The sequence below is a fragment of the Pleurodeles waltl genome, chromosome 4_1, assembly GCF_031143425.1.
Source record: "Pleurodeles waltl isolate 20211129_DDA chromosome 4_1, aPleWal1.hap1.20221129, whole genome shotgun sequence".
NCBI lineage: Eukaryota > Metazoa > Chordata > Amphibia > Caudata > Salamandridae > Pleurodeles > Pleurodeles waltl.
This window is the reverse complement of record NC_090442.1, coordinates 600,060,063-600,085,161: the sequence shown is the minus strand read 5'-3', so window position 1 is coordinate 600,085,161 and position 25,099 is coordinate 600,060,063. Positions and strand designations below refer to the sequence as shown.

The following is a 25,099-nucleotide window of genomic DNA, read 5'->3' as shown; positions in this document are numbered from 1 at the left end:
TTTCATTATCAGCAGCTGAGACTTACCATATCTGGGTACAGTTAACCTACAACTTCCTGCTACTGGACCAACTGCTGATGGCGCCAATCACAAAAAAAGTTTAAAAAAAGCATTAATATAACAAACATAGCAAATTATTAGTGTAAATTTAAAAGCTTACCAATAGGACTATTACTGGGCTCAGCTGAGGTAAAATTCATGGATGAAAAGTCGAGTGGGCACACAGTACTAGCTCCACTGGGGTGAGGTTGCGGTTGCAGGGCCGGCTTTTGGCCAGTGCGGCAGCACCGGGTGCTGACCTCGATGGGGGGAGGGTAGGAGGTTTTGGGGGGCGGGGAGTTGACCTCAGTGGGGACACTGTGTTTAGCAATAACTTACAAAACCTGCGATTTAAAGGCACCTGCTGAAAAGTTCTTTGTGCGTCCAGCCTTCAGGAGGCAATTAAAATGTAAAGTTAACTCTTGTGATTAATGTTCTTGTTAGAGAGAGCGATCAGAGTTTTGTCTAGTGACAGTGTTGACTCGAGCGCAGAGGATTAATATGCGGGCTGCAAAGAACAGAACTATGCTTCATGTGGATAGGTGTGTGGATTAGTAAAGCCAGCCTTTATTACTTACTTAAAACAAATGAAATGTATGTAAGAGAGGGGCTATGGAGAGATGAGGGGCACTTTTGCCGGATGGTAGTGAGGGAATCTGAGGACGTGGTCATGGGGTGGGCAGGCGCCAAAAAGATTGCGGGCACCACCAGCACTAAAGCCGGCCCTGTGCGGTTGTATATTCACCTGTTCTGAAAGCCCCAATATTGGTCACTTGAGTGTGCTTTTCTTGCATCAATAGTTGGCGTGTAAATTAGCACACCATGGATTTACCACTTTTATGAATAGACTAAGGGGCATATTTATGAGCCCTGTGCATAATACAAAATCATACCTATGTTTGCCTCATAGATATGAAGTAAGGCAGTCCTGTGTGAATCACTGCATTGCCTTACTCTGTGCTCGGGAGGTGATCCATGGGCAGAATGCAGCACACATAGAAAGAGAAAAAAACAAGGAGACATAAAGATATTTCTCCTGGCTGCGCCTCCTCTGGGCAGGCGTAGGCTTTTGATGCATCCCCAGGTTTACATGGCCTTGTAAATCTAGGGATGCGTTGAAATCCATGGGTGTTGCATGGGAACACTCACGCAAAGCTCATGAATCATCTCCCTAACGCAGAGTAAGACAACACAGCGATTTGCGCTGCTTTGTCTTACTCTATATCGACGAGGCCATACAGAGCTATGCAAAATAGCCTTGTATGGCCTCAAAGATATGGTTGAAGGGTGTGCGCCACAGTTGCGTCATTAAAAGTGACAGAACAGCGGCACAAGCCTCTCATAAATATGCCCCCTTGTTTTATCGAAAACATATAAAGGAAGTCAACTATTAAGGAAGTCTCACATTTTCTTTGTTGTCAGAATGGAAAATCCTGAATACTAATAATAAAAAGCAAACCAAGATCCATCTGTAATATTTCCAGCATCTCCCACAATGGATCCCAGTCCACGAAGTCTGCTACCACTTGCAAATATGTTAAAAAAAGAGAGTACTTTTTCGCCAAACATAATGTTTGCAACTGATTATATACATTCTGACAACTGGCTCTTTTGTTCCTTGATCGCCATAGAAATCGACATGGAGACAAGAGTGTAGAGTATGATAATTCATCCACATATTCCATATTACCAAACATTCTTGCTAACATAAATATTAGTTACATTGGACTGCACTTCATGGTTTATTTAAATTGCCCTTTTTACGAAAGAGTGTTAAATCTGCACCTAACCTTGCTGGAGATTTGTCTACTCTTTGTAGTATGGTATTGGCAATTAAAAAAAAAACATGGAGCCCAGATGTTAGGTTCTGACCAGTAAAGACTAGGGCAAACTATGCTCATCTTGTCCTAGAGTCTTGTGATTCTAGCATGTCTTAGAGAATGTAGAACTGCATGTCATTCATTCTTGCACGATAACCTTAGCTGAAGAGTCCCTTAAATTAGAAACGCAGTGAATGTAGGCAGATATAGCCCACCCACCTCATTTTCTTTCTACTGTTTACACGCAGGTTCTGGATGGTCTTCCTCGTTATCCCTGGTTTCTGATTAAAATGACTTTTTGTGAAATTCCCAGATAGGATGTGACTGCTTCTACTGTGTTTGGTTGTGTTGTGTTGTAGAATTCTCGACATGCACGCGTATATCGAGAATTCTGCATTCCAAAAACGGATGGTTTGAGTGGGACAGAGAGACGGAGGTGGGCGAGGGATCGTTTCTGTGCTTCGGCTATATAACTAAATAAACTCACCTAAATAATAACCATTCATTGGAGCGGCGTACATCATTACATTGGCGACAAGCGCCTACCTCCACATCACCGTGGCACGGAAACGTTGAGAGTGGACCTGCGATCCTGACGGCGACCGGTGAAGGCGACTTTCCTTCTTGGTTGAAATTCGGATGGCACGAAGGAAATGAGGATCGACGGGCATGAATTTTGAGGCGGATTGAGGCTAGTAAGCAGAAAATCTATTTTCAACAAAACAACCCCTACCGCCTATAAAGAAAACGTCGAATGACGTGGCGGCCATCTTGGGGGTAGGAAATACAGGTTGGAACAATCTTCTAATAACGTGGCGGCCATTTTGGGAGTAAAAATTGGATTTCTCTTTTGAAATTGGACAGTTTAATGTAGAAGGCCATCAAGGTTCTACACAAAAGTGTGACTGCCTATCAACAATGTTAGATATTGTCTAGATTTATGTTCTAAGACTTGTTGGGCTGGACTTATCACACAAAAAACAAAAAAACTAAAGGAAAATAAATAAACTGTCCAATATTTACATTGTGAATTACCATGGCTACCAATACGCAAGGTATAGTGCCACCTCCCCCGTTCCTTGCACAACAACCAGGTAATCCACCTATTCCTTGGGGTGAATGGATTGACATTTTTGAAAATTATTTGGTGGCACTTGATGGCCAGGACTTGAGACCAGCTAGAAAAAAAGCTATTCTTTTGAGTACTGTAGGACAGGAAGGTCAGCGCATATTTAAGTACTTACCTCAACCATTAGTAGAAGAAGGTCAACCAGAAATGGATGTATATAAGGAGGCGAGGAAAAGATTGGAAAAAAGATTCTCGAAAGAAGTCAACATTGTCATGGCAAGACATACATTTTATACTCAACCACAAAGATCAGAGGAGAGTATTAACGAATTTGTCACAAGGTTGAGAGAGTTATCCACCAAATGTCAATTTGGTGCGATGACTGAAGAATTGATACGAGATCAATTAATTGTTCAGTGTCATAGCAAAGAAATGCAGGAGAGGTATGGGCAGCCAAAAATCCGTTGTTGAAGGATGCTATCGATATAGCAAAAGTTGTTGAACAATCTGAATATTGCATGAGGGAAATGGAAAAGAAAGAGAGAGTGTCCAATGGTAGTTCTGATACAAATACAACTTGTGTTATGAAAGAAGGCAATGATGTTTTGGCAAGTACAAAAGGTGGGCGTGTGTTCAAGGGTGCAAGTAAGAATAACAAGGTCAACAAGTCTTACAGTAAGGTGTGTACGAGATGTGAGAGTAAGTTTCACAATGCAGACTCAAAATCATGCTTTGCCTTGGGTAAAGATTGCATGAAATGTAGTAAAAAGGGGCATTTTGCACGCATGTGTAAGAATAATGGAAAATCTAGAGTAGGCGTCATACATCAAGATTATATGGAGGAGGCCGAGGAAATAGATAGATAGAGTTTTATCCATAGAGAACACTGGACAGGAGGTGAGGAGTATACATAGGCCTCCCAGACCACCAGCAAATTTCATAGTACGTGGGAGAAAGGTACGACTAATGATTGATTCTGGTTCACTATACACAATTGTGCCCAAAAGCTTATTAGTTAAAGAATGGCCCATTGTGCGTCTTCTACCAAAGGATATCAATCCTGGTGGGTATCAAGGTGAGAAAATAGATATAATTGGTTACATGTTGGACAATATAAGGTTTGCTGAGAGACAAATTGAGGGTAAGGTTTATGTGGCCACTAGTGGTCCACCAATTCTGGGTTGGCATCACCAGTATGATTTACACATAAGATTGGATCCCAGGACAGATGATAGGGTCATGTTGTTACAAGACAATAGCTTAGGTAATATATTGGAGGAATACAAAGAGGTTTTCACTGATAAGGTAGGAGAACTTAAAGGGTATACACAAAAAATCATGCTACGGAAAGATGCAGTTCCTGTGCAGCACAAAGTGAGGAGAGTTCCTATTAAGGCAAGGAATGAGGTGAAAAAAAAAGATTTGTGACATGGTTCAAGTGGGCATCATAGAACGTATTGAAACATCAAGTTGGATCTCCCCAGTGGTCATCACAAGTAAGCCAGATGGGTCTTTGAGATTCTGTGTCAACCTCAGGTCACTTAACCAAAATATAGTGGTGTAGGAGGCTGGACTGGCTTGTAGTGAGTACCAAGGGGTACTTGCACCTTGCACCAGGCCCAGTTATCCCTTATTAGTGTATAGGGTGTCTAGCAGCTTAGGCTGATAGATAATGGTAGCTTAGCAGAGCAGCTTAGGCTGAACTAGGAGACGTGTGAAGCTACTACAGTACCACTTAGTGTCATAGGCACAATATCATAAGAAAACACATTACACAGTTATACTAAAAATAAAGGTACTTTATTTTTATGACAATATGCCAAAGTATCTTAGAGTGTACCCTCAGTGAGAGGATAGGAAATATACACAAGATATATATACACAATAGCAAAAATATGCAGTATAGTCTTAGAAAACAGTGCAAACAATGTATAGTTACAATAGGATGCAATGGGGAAACATAGGGATAGGGGCAACACAAACCATATACTCCAAAAGTGGAATGCGAACCACGAATGGACCCCAAACCTATGTGACCTTGTAGAGGGTCGCTGGGACTATTAGAAAATAGTGAGAGTTAGAAAAATAACCCTCCCCAAGACCCTGAAAAGTGAGTGCAAAGTGCACTAAAGTTCCCCTAAGGACAAAGTAGTCGTGTTAGAGGAATAATGCAGGAAAGACACAAACCAGCAATGCAACAACTGTGGATTTCCAATCTAGGGTACCTGTGGAACAAGGGGACCAAGTCCAAAAGTCACAAGCAAGTCGGAGATGGGCAGATGCCCAGGAAATGCCAGCTGCGGGTGCAAAGAAGCTTCGACTGGACAGAAGAAGCTGAGGTTTCTGCAGGAACGAAAAGGGCTAGAGACTTCCCCTTCGGTGGACGGATCCCTCTCGCCTTGGAGAGTCGTGCAGAAGTGTTTTCCCGCCGAAAGAACGCCAACAAGCCTTGCTAGCCGCAAATCGTGCGTTTGGCGTTTTTGGACGCTGCTGGGGCCCAGGAGGGACCAGGAGGTCGCAAATTGGACCTGAAGAGAGAGGGGACGTCGAGCAAGACAAAGAGCCCTCACTGAAGCAAGTAGCAGGCACTACGAGGATGCGTGAAATGGTGCTCGCCGAAGTTGCACAAAGGAGTCCCACGTCGCCGGAGACCAACTTAGAAAGTCGTGCAATGCAGGTTAGAGTGCCGTGGACCCAGGCTTGGCTGTGCACAAAGGATTTCTGCTGGAAGTGCACAGGGGCCGGAGTAGCTGCAAAGTCGCGGTTCCCAGCAATGCAGCCCAGCGAGGTGAGGCAAGGACTTACCTCCACCAAACTTGGGCTGAAGAGTCACTGGACTGTGGGGGTCACTTGGACAGAGTCGCTGGATTCGAGGGACCTCGCTCGTCGTGCTGAGAGGAGACCCAAGGGACCGGTAATGCAGCTTTTTGGTGCCTGCGGTTGCAGGGGGAAGATTCCGTCGACCCACGGGAGATTTCTTCGGAGCTTCTGGTGCAGAGAGGAGGCAGGCTACCCCCACAGCATGCACAAGCAGGAAAACAGTCGAGAAGGCGGCAGGATCAGCGTTACAGAGTTGCAGTAGTCGTCTTTGCTACTATGTTGCAGGTTTGCAGGCTTCCAGCGCGGTCAGCAGTCGTTTCCTTATCAGAAGGTGAAGAGAGAGATGCAGAGGAACTCGGATGAGCTCTTGCATTCGTTATCTAAAGTTTCCCCAGAGACAGAGACCCTAAATAGCCAGAAAAGAGGGTTTGGCTACCTAGGAGAGAGGATAGGCTACTAACACCTGAAGGAGCCTATCAGCAGGAGTCTCTGACGTCACCTGGTGGCACTGGCCACTCAGAGCAGTCCAGTGTGCCAGCAGCACCTCTGTTTCCAAGATGGCAGAGGTCTGGAGCACACTGGAGGAGCTCTGGACACCTCCCAGGGGAGGTGCAGGTCAGGGGAGTGGTCACTCCCCTTTCCTTTGTCCAGTTTCGCGCCAGAGCAGGGGTTAAGGGGTCCCTGAACCGGTGTAGACTGGCTTATGCAGAATTGGGCACATCTGTGCCCAAGAAAGCATTTCCAGAGGCTGGGGGAGGCTACTCCTCCCCTGCCTTCACACCATTTTCCGAAGGGAGAGGGTGTCACACCCTCTCTCAGAGGAAGTTCTTTGTTCTGCCATCCTGGGCCAGGCCTGGCTGGACCCCAGAAGGGCAGATGCCTGTCTGAGGGGTTGGCAGCAGCAGCAGCTGCAGTGAAACCCCAGGAAGGGCAGTTTGGCAGTACCAGGGTCTGTGCTACAGACCACTGGGATCATGGGATTGTGCCAACTATGCCAGGATGGCATAGAGGGGGCAATTCCATGATCATAGACATGTTACATGGCCATATTCGGAGTTACCATTGTGAAGCTACACATAGGTAGTGACCTATATGTAGTGCACGCGTGTAATGGTGTCCCCGCACTCACAAAGTTCAGGGAATTGGCTCTGAACAATGTGGGGGCACCTTGGCTAGTGCCAGGGTGCCCTCACACTAAGTAACTTTGCACCTAACCTTTACCATGTAAAGGTTAGACATATAGGTGACTTATAAGTTACTTAAGTGCAGTGTAAAATGGCTGTGAAATAACGTGGACGTTATTTCACTCAGGCTGCAGTGGCAGGCCTGTGTAAGAATTGTCAGAGCTCCCTATGGGTGGCAAAAGAAATGCTGCAGCCCATAGGGATCTCCTGGAACCCCAATACCCTGGGTACCTCAGTACCATATACTAGGGAATTATAAGGGTGTTCCAGTAAGCCAATGTAAATTGGTAAAAATGGTCACTAGCCTGTTAGTGACAATTTGGAAAGAAATGAGAGAGCATAACCACTGAGGTTCTGATTAGCAGAGCCTCAGTGACAGTTAGTCACTACACAGGTAACACATTCAGGCACACTTATGAGCACTGGGGCCCTGGGTTACCAGGGTCCCAGTGACACATACAACTAAAACAACATATATACAGTGAAAAATGGGGGTAACATGCCAGGCAAGATGGTACTTTCCTACAAGTGGTAGATAATTACCCATTGCCCAATATTAACGAATTAGTTTTACTCCTGAGAGGGGGAAAATATTTTTCCAAGTTAGATCTTAGGAGTGCATATCACCAGGTCAAATTGCACAAAGAATCCAAAGAGTTAACAGCGTTTATTACTATGGAAGGGGTCTATCAGTTTAATAGGATGCCATTTGGGTTGGCCTCTGCGGCAGGTGTATTTCAGAGAATAATGTGTGATGTGTTTGAAGGGGTTGATAACGTGCTGTATTTTCAAGATGACATCTTAATTTTGGGGGAAACTTTGGAAAAACATAACCAAGTACTGAAGTGTGCATTAGAGAGAGTTATGAGAGCAGGTCTTACACTAAAAAGAGAAAAATGTAAATTTGTAGTTGAAGAAATTGATATACCCTCTCTGAACAAGGAGTAAAACCAATGAGGAAACTGTTGGATGCCATTGAAAAGGTTCCATCCCCCCCAGGATAAAGAACAGCTGAGATCATTCATGGGACTCATTGAGTACTACTCCAAATTCATAAAGAATTTTGCTGATAAAACGGAGAGTATAAGAAAACCTTTACGCAAGGGGCAAAAGTTCCAATGGGGGGGTGATCAAAAGATGGCTCTTCAAAACATAAAAAAAGAAATGTGTGAAGCTAAAGTTTTGGTACCTTTCAATCTTGAAGCTAAAACTATCATAACAGTGGCTGCGAGTGCAATTGGACTAGGAGCTGTGCTTTCACAGAACTCTGACAAAGGAGAAGAGACTGTGGCATTTGCATCACGGTCATTGACCAAATCGGAACAAAATTACTCAGTCATTGAAAAAGAGACATTGGCTGCATCGTGGGGCATTGAGTATTTCAGAACTTATATTTGGGGACGTAAAATAACATTGCACACTGATCATAAACCATTGTTGAGGGTACTGTTACCCGGGGGTGCCAACAAAGTGTCTCCACGCCTGGCCAGATTAGCTACAAGGTTACAGGAGTATCAGTTTACTATTGAATACATTCCTGGATGGCGTAATGTTCAGGCAGATTGCCTGTCTCGCTTGCCATTGAATTGGCAGGAGATAGATAAACAACGTATACAGTACTATGAGAGCGAAGGTGCTGTTGCAAGTGTTGAAGACGTGCTGGAATGCACTCAAGGTGTGGTATCGCGTGAGGAGTGATGTGAGGAAATGGAGAAAGATGAGGTGATGAAGGACATTATTAATTTAATTGTTAGTGGAGAAAGGAGAGAGTACATTGAACCCTCAGGTTCGACCCTATGCAAAGATTCTGGAGGAATTGTCTATAGTCACTAGGAATATCGTGGTGAGGGGTGACAGGTTTGTTCCTCCAGTGGGTTTGAGATACAAACTGTTTTGGTTGGATCACGAAGGTCATTTAGGGCAGACTTTAACGAAACAAAGACTAAAGGAAAATATTTGGTGGCCAGGGATTGATGGTGATGTTAGTAATTGGGTTGAAAGGTGTATTGATTGTGTGGAGAGTGAGAAGAGATTGAAAGTGGGCAAACAAGGTTTATTGGGATCCATATCAGATCCTGGCATAGTGTGGCATACAGTGTGCATGGATTTCATTGGACCTTTGAATGGTGTTCCATGGGATCTAAAGTATGCTTTAGTAATTATTGATGTGCATTCAAAATGGTTGACAGTGAAATTTATGAAGGAGATTACTACCAGAGCAGCTATTAGGACAATGCAGGAAATATTTCATGAAGAGGGTTATCCAACGAAACTCATTACAGATAATGGGACACAGTTAGTTTCCCATGAGATGGAACAATTCCTCAAACAGACAGGGATATATCATTCCCGTACTGCATTGTACAATCCACAGGCAAATGGCATGGTAGAGAGATGCAATTGATGGTGAAGGGTGTTATCAACATGGCTATAAGGAGTGGCAAGAATGTACGTACCATGGTGGACGATCTTGTGTGGGCGTATCGCACCACTGTGCACAGTGTTACGGGTAAAATTCCTTTTGAGGGGATGAGAGGCAGGAAAGCATGTACGAAAGTTAACCCACCATGGTTGGTGTCAGTTTTAGAGGAAGGAGATTCGATCCAAAAGAGTGCAGGGACTTCACGACCAATTTGGGAAAAGGATATTAAGAAGGGAGATTTGGTGAAAATTAGAGTGGTGAATACTGGAAATAGTTTTAAGAAATTTCGGGTGCCCTACTTAGTTAAAGATGTACGTGAATTTCATGTTGTTTTGGAAGATGGTGAACAGTGGAATTAGAGGAAAGTAGCTCTGTATTGCAGAGGTAATGGAAATGGAAAGAGGAAGATGGGCTCTGAGAGATGGGTTCCAGACGAGAATAGTGTTTTTTTGTTTATGAGTGATGAAGACTTATTAGATAAAGGAAGAGTGGATGTACAGGAGAGAGATTATTTGCAAAATGAATGTCAACAAGAGACAGAGATGGAACCACTTACAGATATGAATAAAGGGAATGTTAAAATTAAAAGAGTAGGGTTAAGACCTCGTAAACCTCCAAGATATTTACGAGATTATGTTGAGTGAAGTTGACTTTAATTTATACTACTTATGTAATTTATCTTGTATATAGTTTTAAGTTATATGGTATTTTAACTCTATGAACTTTCTTTCTGATTGTTTTAATGTGCAACCTGTGATTTGGTACTTATCTGTTTGATTGTTTATTATTATTTTCAAATCCCCTATTCTGTCATCCATTGTTTGTAAAGGGGGTGGATATGTTGTGTTGTAGAATTCTCGACATGCACGCGTATATCGAGAATTCTACATTCCAAAAACAGACGGTTTGAGTGGGACAGAGAGACGGAGGTGGGCGAGGGATCGTTTCTGTGCTTCGGCTATATAACTAAATAAACTTACCTAAATAATAACCATTTATTGGAGCGGCGTACATCATTACAATTTGTCTCCTCGGTCCTGTCGTCAAAGCGTTCCATCCCTGACAAATAACAGATACGGGCAACTGGTGACACTTGGTCGACCTAAAAATGTCTGAAAAAATACTTATTCCTATACTTGCAAACTTGTTCTTTTTCTGCATTCATGTATATTGGCTTGTATTTAACCTACAGTGCAGTATGGGCGAGCGTCTAGGCACTACTGAGTGAGTGTGCTCATGATTCTGAATGTTAAAAAACCTAATTGGACATTGGTCTGAAATGGAACATAAAAAGTTATTGCTTCAACCTGGACAGTATAACAAGGATCGTTGGGGTAGTCGAGAACCTAGACATGGAAACAAAGGGTTAAACAGGCAAATTACCAGCATGCCCCTCCCAGGGTGTATTCTTTTGGGGTTCCCCTGTAATTACCGTTGGTTTCAGGGTTCTGTAGTAAAAGGAATCTGCATATGCTTCACATTGGTTTTACCCACTGAAGGAGGGACAAGTACAGAGAGTTCACATATGAAGTACATTTAAAATGTTAAAACAATTGTAACAGGTAATGCAAGAGTGGAACAGTTATGGAATGTTGCTTTACTAACACTTGTTTCTCTATTTTCTGCAGTGAAAACCTCTACAGCAGCACTCTGGGCGGGGGCGTGGCCACTCCACCTATGCTCATCGTGTTCTATGGAAAGCATTCTGTGATCCCTCCTTTGTGGCACGTGCGGCACCTTGGTAAGCAGAGACACTGGATGGCACTCACTTGTGTACAGGGAACCAAGCTCATAGGTGACTATTCTGCTTCAGAATAGTCTTAAGAGGTATTTCAACAATTTCTGTCATTCATATGACTGAAAGTACTTTAAGAAGAAAAATAAACTAATCTCAGTGCCAGACTAGGCATGACTGCTTAGAGTTGACAAGCCCCAGTCTATGAATCTTACATTTTCTAAGGCTTACATATTTTTCTAGGGTTGGCTCTGCTGTGGCCCCACATGCACGTGCATGAGCCAGGTATCCTGCATGCTCTTACTCTGCCAGGAAGAATGAGATACTATGCAGAGGTGGATGCCTACTACTTATAGCACAGTTCTGTTCCTGCTGATAATAGCATCCCTCGTTTTCTGCAGCAGATTACACGCCTCAGCATTAACCAGGGGTTACATACATTTAGCTCGATATAGTGACCTCTGCTCTGGATTAGCATACCAGGCCTCTTTCCTTGCTGGGGCAGTGGAACTTCCATTCTAACTGTGGACAGGCAGTCTCTGCTCTAGTTCCAGACAGGTTGGCAGTTCTCTAGCTGATGTTATGAGATCTCTGCTGTGGCTAGGCAGAGCAGACATCTGTCTCCTTGGATGGCAAGGCCAGCTGATGATGCAGCTCGGATAGTCAGCGTCCATTTCTATTGGCTGCCATTGAAATACATTTTGGAGACCAGACAGGGGTTTCTCCTCTGAACTCAGACCATTTGCTCTGGACACAGATCTTCGTATTTTTGTTAACTCCAATCACAGTATGTATAGACTTTGGGGACCCTGAAGAAAACCAGTACTGGCTTGGGTCGAACAGCTTTTGATTTTGGGTGGTAGGTAATGTTTTCAATTTTGCGAATTGTCAGCCAGCTAGCTAAAACTGTTACACAGTACTGAAGAGATGTCTACCCATCTAACCCTACTAGACCTGGGTAGCGAAAAAGCGTCACTTATTAGCTTGGTCAACTAGTGGGAAAGAATTACCAATTTAATTCATACACAATGGGGTTATGAATCCACCCTTGGTAATGAAAGCTAATTTCAACATTTATTAATACATTTAAAGAAAGGATGAAAAATCATTAAAAACAAGCATCCTCAGTACAAACAACTAAAATATACAAACATATATTATCAAAATCCTAAATATCAACGTCATTGCTCTCCTAAATTTACAAACAATGTGGTTATGTCCTCCTGTTAAACAAAAATCCACATATCTGCGATGGTTGTACTCTGCGAAACACACATCTCACAGTCTGTAGACTTTTCCTTCTAAGTCTTAAGAAAATGCGTGATACAGCCCTTAATGGTTCAATGAATATTTTTTACAAATATTTGTTTCCTCCACCAAACAAGGCCAGTCTTTCGCCCGCATTACAGCATCTACATGAACACTTGTATCGGGGAGTGAATCAAAATTATGAGTAAGGAGCAAAAAGCCTCATAGCAAAATTTGATTGCAGACGATAAAGTCAAAATTTTTTGGAAGAAAACAGTCATGTGTGAGGCATTTTGCATCTTTATGTCAAATAAATATCTTTTAGATGGTTGTGCTGTGGTGTCAAGCTAGCACTTGGCGGACACTCAGCTTTCAGATCTCAAGCATTTAGCTACAACTGTAAATAAGTCGGCAGCAAACTACGGCCCATATTTAACTTTTTTGTGCGGCATTTGTGTTATTTTTTTACGCAAAAGCGGCGCAAACGTACAAAATATAATTGTATTTTGTAAGGTTGTGCCGCTTTTGCGTAAAAAAAATGAACATGCGGTGCAAAAAAGTATAACTATAGGCCTAAGAATTACTAAAGGACCAGGGTCAACAGGGTCAACACCAAATGAGGTGAGGAGAAGTATTCCCATCAGTGAGGCCAGAAGCCTGTACAGAATTATCATAGCAATGACAAAATGCCAGCTTCCTGTATTCCAAATAACTGGAGCACGAAGGTGACAATAGTTGACAACCAAGCTGTGATCCCCTGAAATGCCACAGAGAGGTCATAGGCCTGACAAGACTGAAAGTAGGAAGTCATGTAGGCAACTCTTGACTTTTGATTGCTTTGCAAGTCAGATACAAGGTGGAGGGCGTTGTGGCAGAAGCATGATAGGATCTTCCTGCCCATTCGTCCTTAGGAATGATCTCCTCAAGTTGTGCCTGGTGATAGGTAACCTGACTGTAGCCTTGATGCCCCAAAAGGAGCATCGTGCATGGAAAAGTCGTATAAAAGCTTATAAGGAGGCCTAAGGCATGTGCAGGTTAAATCTGCCACTGACACTTACTTATGACCATTGGTTTCCAAAGGATCCAGAGAAACGACCTCATGCTCCTGATCCTGTGAAGTGAAATATGTATTTTCACTGGCAAGCAAAGAGGTTTTATAAGAGGATTCATAAGCTTTGTTTCATAATTTGCCTATACTTCAAGCTAACCTTCTTTTAGGTGGTAACATGGCGTCAGTTCCCTTTTTTTTATTCCTGGTGTGTTGCTATAGACTGTCTCTAAGCATTTCTCTTATGAAATTAATCCTTTGAAAAGAGAGCAGCCTCAGTCCTTTCTGCTGTTTTATGCTGTCATCAGGAGCCAGAGGTCTTCAAAGTGAAGGACACGGACAAAACGAAGGGCAAAGACATTTACCCATTATCCATTTCCATGTTACTTGTAATCTTCCACCTGCCTTCTCATGCCTGTAAAGCAGGTGGCAACCCAGCGTGGCTATTAAGTCTAAATCAGACACAACTAAACAAGCATCGCCCCCCTTCTAGGGTTCTCCCTATAAAATTGTTCTTTCCACAGTCTAAAGACCTGCCTAGAGGATTCTGGGACCCTCCTCAAAAAACATATCTGAAACTCAGTCACATATTTTGGTTCATCATCCACTCATTGATGAGCCAGAATAGAGCATCTTCCAAGCTTTATCACCCTAGCATGCAGGAGCGTTTCTCGAGCATCACACTCTGAATATCTAGTCAAATTCCATTCTTTGTGATAGAAAAGGAATAGTAAGCACAGACATCAAATTATGAATGGTGCTGTGATACAATCTGCATCTCAGATACTTAGCCATACCTGCCACAAATTGTACTGCAGCAGACCTCACTGTGAGTACTGCTTATGTATAGACAGGATAGCAGCATGTAAGAACTGCAGCCAGAGGAAACTGTTACCAAAAAAGAAGGCTTAATACTATCTAACCTGCATTGCCTTCATAGTGGCTTGCAGCAGCCAACAAAATACCAAAGACAAATAAACTTGTTAGTGACCTACTTTTGTGTCAAAAAAACACTATTATGGTGTGGTGTTTAGCCCTCTTGAGGTTCCTTATCCGAAGAGCACATCTAGAATCCTGTGACCTCATTGTGACTGAGAGTTCTGTTGATGGATGTTACTGGAGTTGGCGGTGGGTGCCTTACTTCAGCTTACAGCGTGTGACCCACTTTGTTGCAATTGTGATGATAGATAGAGGAGTGCAGATTTAACAATCTCAGCACAACCAAAATCAGGAAAGGAGCAGTCGTTTTCCTGGCAGTAGTTGGGCTGCAAGTCTGCTTTTGAAGTTTCAGCAAATAAAAAAAGTTGTTTGAATTATTCTGTGGTTGCCTTGTTTTCAGATCAATGACAAATGCCATCTGCTTCTGAGAGGTGTGGTGAGAAAAAGCTATACAAAAATCTGGAGGGATCACAATTGAACTGGTGAAGTTTGGTCCACATTTAGACTTAAAGTCTAAACTTAGACCAAAAGTCTAACTTTACTATGGTAAAGTTAGACTTTTGGTCTAAGTTTAGACTTTTGGTCAAGTTTATCTTTGTGAATCGGGCCCCATGTCTGTGCATCCCAGGCATGGTGGGAGGTAACCACTTTGTCACCAGGAGACTTATTCATGGAATCACTGGAGAACATAGCCAACCAACACTGGAAGGCACCTATAGAAGTTGCTGCTCTAACTCAAATGTAGATTTTCTGTGCACACCACACATGGTGGGTGGTGACAAAAGCATCCCCAGATAAGACATTGAAAGCGTCACTGGGGTGCACTATTTTGTTGCTTATTGGCAGCAGGAAACATTGTGACACGTTCTTTCTCGTTTGAGGAAGAGCATGCCATTGTAGCAGAAAAGATGTGTGATGCATTAGTAAGTGACACGTCCATGTGTTCAAGGCTGGTACAGTGTGTCAGCCCTGCTAGTAAAATAGTTGACACCAGTGGTGGCCACTTGTCAACGGTGGTGGCAGGGGGTATTAAAAAAATAAACCAAATACAATTAAAAAAAGTACCTTTCATGTTAGGAGAGATGGTTCAGTCTCTCCTTCCTCCTCGGACTCCTAGAAGCACACAGGCTTTCAGACTCCCCTCCAATAACGACGCTGCTGTCAATAGCATGACAGCAGCGTTGTGATTGGTCTGAGCACCCTGCTTTGGCGCTCAGACAGGGAGTAGGGCCCTGCGCACTTTCTCCTCCTGGCTGTTCTATAGAGCAGGCTGGAGAAATGCAAAGTGCGCATGACAGGCCGGCCTAACACGGCTGGCCAAAACACCATGCATACTTATGTGCACATAGCCACGCCTGTTTAACAGGTAAACTGCGCTGCCCGTACTTTTTCCAAATTGATGCCTTTTTAAACGTGTATTTTAATACTTTTTTAAATAGTCTTGTATCTTGCACTCTTTTCGCTTTATGGACTCCGGCATCCGTGTTCAGTGGAGCCGGTAGTCCTTTAGGGAAAGCACTGTCTTCACTCGTCGGTTTCACAAGTGTTTTAATTTTAGCCATTTTTCCTCCGGGGGGAGTCTGGTAGTTCCAGCTAGAGCCGCCATTTTCTTGGGTTAGCGGTCTAGCTGTTTCCTTTTAGGCCTGCCAGGCCTATAAATGACCCCCGGGAAGCGGACGCGCGCAGCTGGCGCGCCAAAGGCAAGCCCGTCTGCACCCATCCACGTCCGTCAGGGTCCGGGGTTCAGGAATAACATGATTACAATCCCTGAAAAAATAGTTTATTCAAGGGACCATCTTCTAGGCCTTAATAAAGACAAAGGGGCATATTTATACTCCGTTTGCGCCGAATTTGCGTCGTTTTTTTCGACGCAAATTCGGCGCAAAACTAACGCCATATTTATACTTTGGCGTTAGACGCGTCTAGCGCCAAAGTATGAGGAAAGAGCGTCATTTTTTTGCGTGAACGCCTTCCTTGCGTTAATGAGATGCAAGGTAGGCGTTCCCGTCTAAAAAAATTACTGCGACGCAAATGCGTCGTATTTATACTCCCGGGCAAAAATCATGCCCGGGAGTAGGCGGGGCAAAAAACCCCGCATTTGCGCCGGATTTTAGCGCCTGGGTCAGGGCTCAAAATGAGCCCACAGCTGCCCTCCCATGCCCCCAGGGACCCCCCCTGCCACCCTTGCCCACCCCAGGAGGACATCCAAGGATGGAGGGACCCATCCCAGGGACATTCAGGTAAGTTCAGGTAAGTATAATTTTTTAATTTTATTATATATTTTTTTGGCATAGGGGGGCCTGATTTGTGCCCCCCTACATGCCTCAATGCCCAATGACCATGCCCAGGGGACATAAGTCCCCTGGGCATGGCCATTGGGCAAGGGGGCATGACTCCTGTCTTTACTAAGACAGGAGTCATGTAAATGGCGTCTGGGCGTCGTTAAAAATGGCGCAAATCGGGTGGAGGCGATTTTTTGGCGTCAACCTGACTTGCACCATTTTAAGACGCCCTAATGCCATTTTCCCCAACGCCGGCGCTGCCTGGTGTACGTGGTTTTTTTCCACGCACACCAGGCAGCGCCGGTCTGTTAGCGCCGGCTAACGCCATTCAATAAATACGGCGCCCGCATGGCGCTTCAGAATGGCGTTAGCCGGCGCAAAACTTTTTGACGCTAAACTGCGTTAGCGCAGTTTAGCGTCAAAAAGTATAAATACGGGCCAAAGGACATTGGGGTCATGCCCTACCCTATTTTAATTCCTCGGGGAGGAGACCTAATCCTCACCAATCAACCCCACAGCATTTATCCCCTTTAAGCACAAGAAAGGGAAAGGAACAAGTTAACAAATTAATGTTATTAAACTGTCGCTCCCTACCAGCACATAAATTATACATTTACTCACTACTAACTGAGTACAAGCCAGATGTTCTGTTTTTAACAGAAACCTGGCTATCGGATGGCTCTACCCCTAATGTGATTATGGTGATGCCCCTGAATTACTCAATCTTACATTTAGACAGATCCTTGGATACAGGAGGAGGGATTGGAATAATTTATAAAGATTCAACTCAGTGTCTTAACCATTTCCTTTCAATCCCTGATTGTGAAAGTCGGGCTTTTTCATTGGCAATAGACACCATTTTCACATTTTCCGGTATCTTAATTTCCCGGCCTCCTGGCCCTTATGGGAAGTTTCTTCAAGCTCTACCTGAGAGTGTAGCAGTCTTTGCCTGCAAGCACTCCAATTGCACTATATTGGGGGATTTCAATATACATGCAGACGATCTTCAGAATAACTCTGACAGAGGGCTAATTGGGGATTTAGCAGCCTTAGATCTCTCACAATTTATATCTGGTCCCACTCATCTTAGAGGACATACACTTGATCTAGTATTCAGCAACCTGGCCAGCATAGTAGTTGAGGCCCCCCTTCTCTTGGCCTGGACTGTCTATTTTTAAATCACATTGATCCTTTCTCCTCAATCCTTCTGCCTCATGGCCACCTAACTATTCGTCAGTGGTCTAGGCTGAACAAGAAAGATTGGATAGATACTCTCACTAATTTGCAGACTAGATCATTTCCTGGCCTATTCTACACCGCAGACTGCTTTGATAAATGGATCTCCCACTTCTTAGACATCGCATTACCTACTAAGATCATCACCAAGACCAATCACCATAAGAAAGCTCCTTGGTTTTCCCCTCATCTGCTGCGCTTAAAAAAAGAATGCAAGCGGATGGAGAGGAAATGGAGGAAGTCATATGACCCGGGTTTAACATTTTTTTAATAGAGATTTGACTCTATCTTTTCATTTGGAAATTAAGGCGGTATCCTACTTTACTGCTAGGATTGAACAGTCCTCCCACTCCCCTAAAGAGATATTTTCAATTGCTAAGGAAATGACTCAATCTCCCTCTGGCAATAATATGACAGAAGGCTCTAAGGAACACAACAATGAATTAGCCTGTTTATTTCAAAAGAAAATATTTGATATTCAGGCAACCTTTCTCAGTAACTTGATCAATGTGGATAAGGCGGGCTCGGACACTGATGATCAAGTCTGTAGAGTCCTGTTCTATTCTGGTGGATAAGTATCTTTGTACTATAAAATCTGGGTCCCCTTTGGATCCATCCCCTCCTTCTATCCTGGCCTTAGGATCCAACGTCGTAACGCTGGTTTTAACTAAGATTCTTAATGACTCTTTGTCCTCTGGACATATTCCCCAATACTGGAAACATGCTGTGGTTACGCCCCTTTTTAAAAATAAAACTAATCTTGATACAACCTCACTCAGGAATTGTAGACCAATAGCTCTTCTTCCAATTGCATCTAAAATTATGGAGAAACACATTAACTCCCAGATGTCAGACCTCCTGGAGAAACACAGTCTCCTTCATAATACTCAAATGGGTTTTAGGCCACTCCACAGCACCGAATCTGCCCTTCTGGCTGTCACAGAAGACACTAGACGCCGTTTAGATGCAGGCGGACATGCAGCTATCATTCTTCTTGATTTGAGTGCTGCATTTGATACCGGGACCATAAAATCCTTCTACGCAGAATCACTGAAATGGGCTTTGAAGGCATTTGCCTTAAATGGCTGTCGTCATTTCTTGATTAGAGGACATTTCAAGTCCTGGATCAGACAATTTACTCAGATATCTTCCCCTTGACATGTGGTGTTTCACAGGGCTCGTCCCTGAGCCCTACACTTTTAAACATTTATATGGCCTTGTTGGCAGAGATTGTGGAACCCTATGGGCTATCACTCATTTCCTATGCTGACAATACTCAATTGGTTTTCTCTTTTTTTACTGACAGTAATTCAAAATCTGCCTCCCTCTCCACATGCCTGTCGGATATTGCAGGTTGGATGGCTGATAGCAAATTAAAATTAAATGATGAAAAAACAGAGGTCATGCTGATAGGGAACTCCCTGTGTGCGCAGTCCCCTACGTTAGCCCCGACAAGACTAAACAATCTCCTCTAAAGATACTATTAAAAGCCTAGGTATCTGAACACACAACTTACAATGGAATGCCATGCAAAGAAACTAGCTTCCTCTTGTTTCTATATTCTGAGGACCTGTAGGAAAATCTTTACATACATGCCCTTTTTAGCCAAACACCTCATTGTTCAGGCATTAGTTCTATCTCGGCTGGACTACAAAAATATTTTATTCATGAGTTCCCCTAAATATGTTCTGAAGAGGTTGCAGGTGGTACAGAATGCGGCCTCCCATCTTCTGATGGGCACTCCCAGACATCTTTCAGCAAAACCCGCTTTAACCTCTCTTCATTGGCTACCTGTTGTACAGTGCATTAACTTTAAAGGTGCTTGTTTTGTCCACCATGCTCTTCATAACAGAGGTCCAGCCTTTCTTAGACAGATTATAACCCCTTATATTCCCCAACGCCTAGTTGCTTCCTCTTATGCTTCCCTGATCAATATTCCTTAGGTTAAAATAGGAAAATGGGGAGGTAGATCTTTTGCCTTTAGGTCAGTCCAGCTATGGAATTCTCTTCCAGCTGAAATTCATTTAGAAGATTCTGAATTCTCTTTTTGTAAACTTCTGAACACGTTCCTGTTTCCTTTATAGGGTGCCAGCTTTGCCTGCTTAATTTGGTCCTGCAATAGCGCTGGGAAGCCTTCAGGCAGCCATGCGCTTTATAAATTTTCAAAATAGAAATAGCCCTCCTCCAGCCCTGCCCAGCCCAGCTCCACGCTAACTGTGCTCCCAAGAAAAAATAAAATGATAATAACGTTACGTTGAAGTAGTTACTTACCTTTGGTAACGCATTATCTGGTAGAGACTCTATCTAGCTGCAGATTCCTCACCTTTGGATTCCCTGACGTCAGCTTCATATCTGGAATTTTTTGCTGAGCAGTACCCTGCACGCGCCATTGGGATCCGCATGTGTTGTTCAGCTCCGCATGGTATCATCAGCGTCGTTGGAGCCGTCTGTAATGTCATGGTTGCCAATAAAGGCACCACCCAGCGCGCGTACGTCAGTTCTTTTACCTACGAACTTCCACACCAGAAGCACTGTTGTGGATAGAGCCAACAGTTTGTCTGTGCAAAACTAGGGCCCAGAAAGGGATAAACCCTAACCCTACTAGACATATCCGCAGAGCGGGGAGGCATGAGTGGGTGTAAGGAATCTGCAGCTAGCTAGAGTCTCTACCAGATAATGCGTTACCGAAGGTAATTAACTTGTTCATCTGATAGAGACTTGTAGCTGCAGATTCATTACCTTTGAATAGATACCCAAGCCATAACCTACAGGTGGTGGGCTGCAGATAAATCTCCTCTACACTAAAAAATCCTATAGGACCGAACGGATAAAGCGTCCGTCCCTCCTGACCCGATTGTCCAGGTAGTAATTGTAGACGGGTCTCGGAGACCACGTCTGTCCTACCTCGGATCCGCCATCATTCCGCAAGTTCCCTCGATACGGCGTTGCGTTCCCATAGCAACGAGGGGACGCTACGCCGCGGCAGCAGCATCAACTTCCTGGTTACGGAAAGTGAAAAGACGACGGACGGCGCTTCTAGGGCGCGGAACGCCACGGAGAAGACGCCGACCGCAGGAGCAATTGTACCGACAGCAAACCAGAAGACACAGGAGCCTTGCAACGGAGGGGGTGAGCAGACGTTGGAGGCGGTAGCCGGGGAGACACAGAGGACGCGAGAGTCCCGCCACGACCCCGGAGGGTCGTGGCTTTGGAAGGTACGGTCCCTCCTAGGGACAAGAGAGTCACGGGGAGCCGCGGGCACTGGGGAAGGGCACCAGGGAGGCGGGAGAAAGGGGAAAGAGGGTCACTGAGTCACAAAAAGGGAGGAAAGGATCAAGGAATTGTACAGACACCAGGAACCCCACCCTTTTCACTGTGACACATCCCCACCGACCCACCCTGCTTGCTCCCTTTCCCCGTTTGAGCATAATAACAACACCCCGACCCCACAGAAGGACTTACCCGTTTCTTTCTTTCCTCCATGCTCCCGGAATCCGAATGAGAGGTCCGCACATTCCACCGTCAGGACAGACCGGAGAGAAAACCTAAAGAAGAAAGAAGAAATTAATTAAATAGAGCAAGAAAAAACAAGTATAACCAGAAACTTATAAATACCGAACAAAGTGAATACCCTGTGAAAAGAAACAGAGAATAAAAACTAAACCATAAGACCCGTATATCACTTCTTCGACTCTGTTTATATATATATATGCTCGTATACACCAGCCTACCACAGTGGTGTCAGAAGTGGGATTTTTTGGGAATTCCCTGGTGGGCTAACGAGCGATAGACATCATGAGCGAAGCTCCAACCCTTGAGGACATGATCAAACAACTCGCAGAAGGACAAAGACATCTGCAGTTGGTGTGGGAAGCACATCAAAGAGAGGCCAAGGAGGACAGGGAGGCTTTACAATCGGCCTTAAAGAGTCAGGCTACGATTTTAGCCAGTAATCAACTGGTACATGAAACCGCATTACAAAAGTTAACGATACAATAGCGGCCAGTAAAGTTCATCCAAACGTCCCTAGCTCGGTCCTACAAAAATACCAAGAAGGCGAGGACCCAGTTTCTTTTTTTACCAACTTTGAGCGGGTAGCCTCATCCGCTCAATGGCCAGAGGACCGGTGGGGGCAGTATGTGGCACCCCTACTTACTGGGTTCCTACAAACAGCATATCAATCCGCCAATCCTGACGGCACCACCCCTTACAAAGATATTTTAAAAAGTATTCTTGCGCGAGTAGGCCATGATACGGAATACTATCGATTAAAGTTCAGGAAAATAAAGTGGAGTACGAACGAAGACCCTCGATCCTTCTACTTCCGGGTAAAGGACTTGGCTCTGAAATGGCTGGGACCCATAGGGACAACCCGGGAGGATGTCATTAAGACTATTATTTTGGAACAGTATTTGGATTCCTTGCCCCCGTGTACCAAGAACTGGATCAGGCAGCATCCAAAGGTGGACACTGAGGTCGCTATCGATTTGGCTTGTGCTTACCATCGCTCCGCAGAAATCAAACCTTTATCACCAAGACCCTTCCAAAAAAATCCCACACCTCCACCAAAACCAGTTCCCAGATACCTTCCGGAAGAATCCCGGTTCCCTAAACCAGTAGAACATCACCCTATGCAGTCCCCACAATGTTTTAATTGCGGGGAATGGGGCCATATTGCTAGAATATGTCCTAGGAAAACAGAAGGACCAGAACCCATGGAAATTGGGGTCACTCGTCATAGGGTTCTCTGTACCGGAAAAGGGAATGAGAAGTTTAAACAAGTTGTCAGGATAAATGGACAGGCCATCTCTGCATTAATCGATTCGGGATGTAGCCAATCAGTAATCCGGAAAGATCTAATCAATCTCAATACCCTAGCCACAGATCAGTGGGTCTCTATCTGTTGTATACATGGAGACAAAGGAAATTATCCCCTTGCACTAGTCAAAGTTGAATGGGGTCCTTTTCAAGATCTGGTCCCAATAGGGGTTATGGATCGATTAATCGAAGACTGCATTATAGGAACTGACCATGTCCGATTCTACAATCTCTTAGACCAGACCCGCGTCCATACCGTAATCCCAGACTGGTGGACCGAAGCCGTTTTTTCCAATTCTACCATCGAAGGCCCTCCCAACCGGAAGAAACTCACTAGAAACGAGAAAAGACGCGAGAAAATCCGATATCAGGAAACCCGAGAGACCAAGGGAGACCCCAAGATAGTGGCAGAAATTAGCAGCGCGCCCATCTCTTTTCGGGCCAGCCAGAGAGAAGATCCTACCCTTTCACACGCCTGGAGTTCGGCCAAAACAGAGATCACCAATGAGGTGGGTCCTTATTTTCTTGTCAAGAAAGACCTCCTTTACCGAATAACCACGACTGTTACGGGAGAAACCAAGCAGCAATTAGTAGTCCCTGAACCATATCGAGCCCAAGTACTATTTTTAACCCATAACCAGCCCGGGGGAGGTCATTATGGCCGAGAAAAAACAGAAGAATATCTCATGCGTAGATTTTATTGACCCGGGGTCTATGCCCAGATAAGAAGATATTGCTCCCAATGTCCTAGATGCCAGCTCACTGAACCAGGAATGCCCAGAAAAGCCCCTCTATACCCTTTACCCATTATTGATATCCCTTTTAGCCGGGTGGGTATGGACCTAGTCGGTCCACTGCTTCCCTCCTCTAAAGGACACACCTACATTCTAGTCATAGTGGACTACGCGACTAGATACCCCGAAGCCATTCCCTTGTCCAGTATGACAACAAAAACAGTAGCACAAGCCATGATAACAGTTTTTTCCCGAACAGGTTTCCCCCAGGAAATACTGACAGATCAAGGTACGCCCTTTATGTCAAAACTCATGAAACAAATATGTCAGATATTAGGAATTACCCAGCTAAAGACCTCGGTCTACCACCCACAAACAGACGGGTTGGTAGAACGATATAACCGCACTATAAAGACATTGTTGCGGAAAACTGTAGATGATTCCGGTCGCGACTGGGATCAGAAGCTTCCCCTGGTCCTGTATGCCATACGAACCCACGAACAGTCTTCTACGGGACACAGTCCATTTGAATTAGTATTCGGGAGACAACCTCGTTGTCCCCTAGATATGGCTGCTGAGACGTGGGAAGAGGAACAGGAGGAAGGGAAACCTCTGCTTGACTATGTCCACCAACTAAAAAGTCAATTACAGAATCTCTGGGAAGATGTCCATAGACATTTAGTGATGGCTCAAACCCAACAAAAAACCTACTATGACAAGGGAAGCAAATTACGCTCTTTTCTCCCAAATGATCAGGTCCTCATAATGCGGCCCACGTCTGACCATAAATTGATTGCTAAATGGCAAGGACCCTATAAGGTTATAAGAGCAGTCTCTCCTGTTACTTACCTCATAGAGGTAAATACCTGCTCGAGGAAAACCCAGATTTACCATATAAATTTACTAAAATAATGGAGATCTACAGAGGAGGCAGAGGGACAAACAGCCACTGGTTGTTTTGTCTCACCATGCAAAGAACTGGAGATAGACCTATGCCCTTTAATAAGAACAAATCCAGAAGGAAAACCCGGTACCAATATGGCCCTAACCGAAACTGAAAAAAATCAACTATATTCACTTATAGAACAACATCCCCATTTTTTTCAGAAATACCGGGAAAAACTTCTCTGATCCACCACAATATTAAAACACCTGTAGGACACGTAGTACGTCTTTGTCCTTATCGCATACCTGAAGCACGGAAACCCATAATCGAAGACGAAATAAAAAAAATGTTAGCACTAGGTGTCATTGAACCCTCTAACAGTCCCTGGAATTCCCCTGTAGTGTTGGTTCCAAAACCAGATGGGTCAATTAGATTTTGTATCGATTTCCGCAAACTTAATGATATCTCCCTATTCGACACGTATCCTATCCCCAGAGTAGACGACATCCTAGAAAAACTAGGGAAGGCCCGATACTTATCCACCCTTGACTTGACAAAGGGGTATTGGCAGATTCCCCTTAACCCAGACGCTAAGGAAAAGACAGCCTTCTCAACCTCATCCGGTCTCTATCACTTTACAGTTTTACCTTTTGGTCTTCACAGCGCTCCCGCGACATTCCAGCGCCTGATGGATCAAATCTTAAAACCATTCCAGACCTTTACCGCAGCATACCTAGATGACATTATCATTTTTAGCGAGACCTGGCACGATCACTTACTACATCTGCATACGATCTTTTCCGCGTTGACCGAGGCCGG

At 44.2% G+C, this 25,099-nt stretch overlaps 1 protein-coding gene across 1 annotated transcript in view; it reads left to right on the top strand.

The window, feature by feature from the left end:
* The window catches only part of GLT8D2 (glycosyltransferase 8 domain containing 2), a 148,259-nt gene that overhangs the window by 111,378 nt on the left and 11,782 nt on the right, over nt 1-25,099 (top strand). Inside the window, exon 9 of the mRNA XM_069228998.1 lies at nt 10,983-11,095. Coding sequence (XP_069085099.1) covers nt 10,983-11,095 — 113 coding nt within the window. The remainder of the gene's footprint in view (nt 1-10,982; nt 11,096-25,099) is intronic.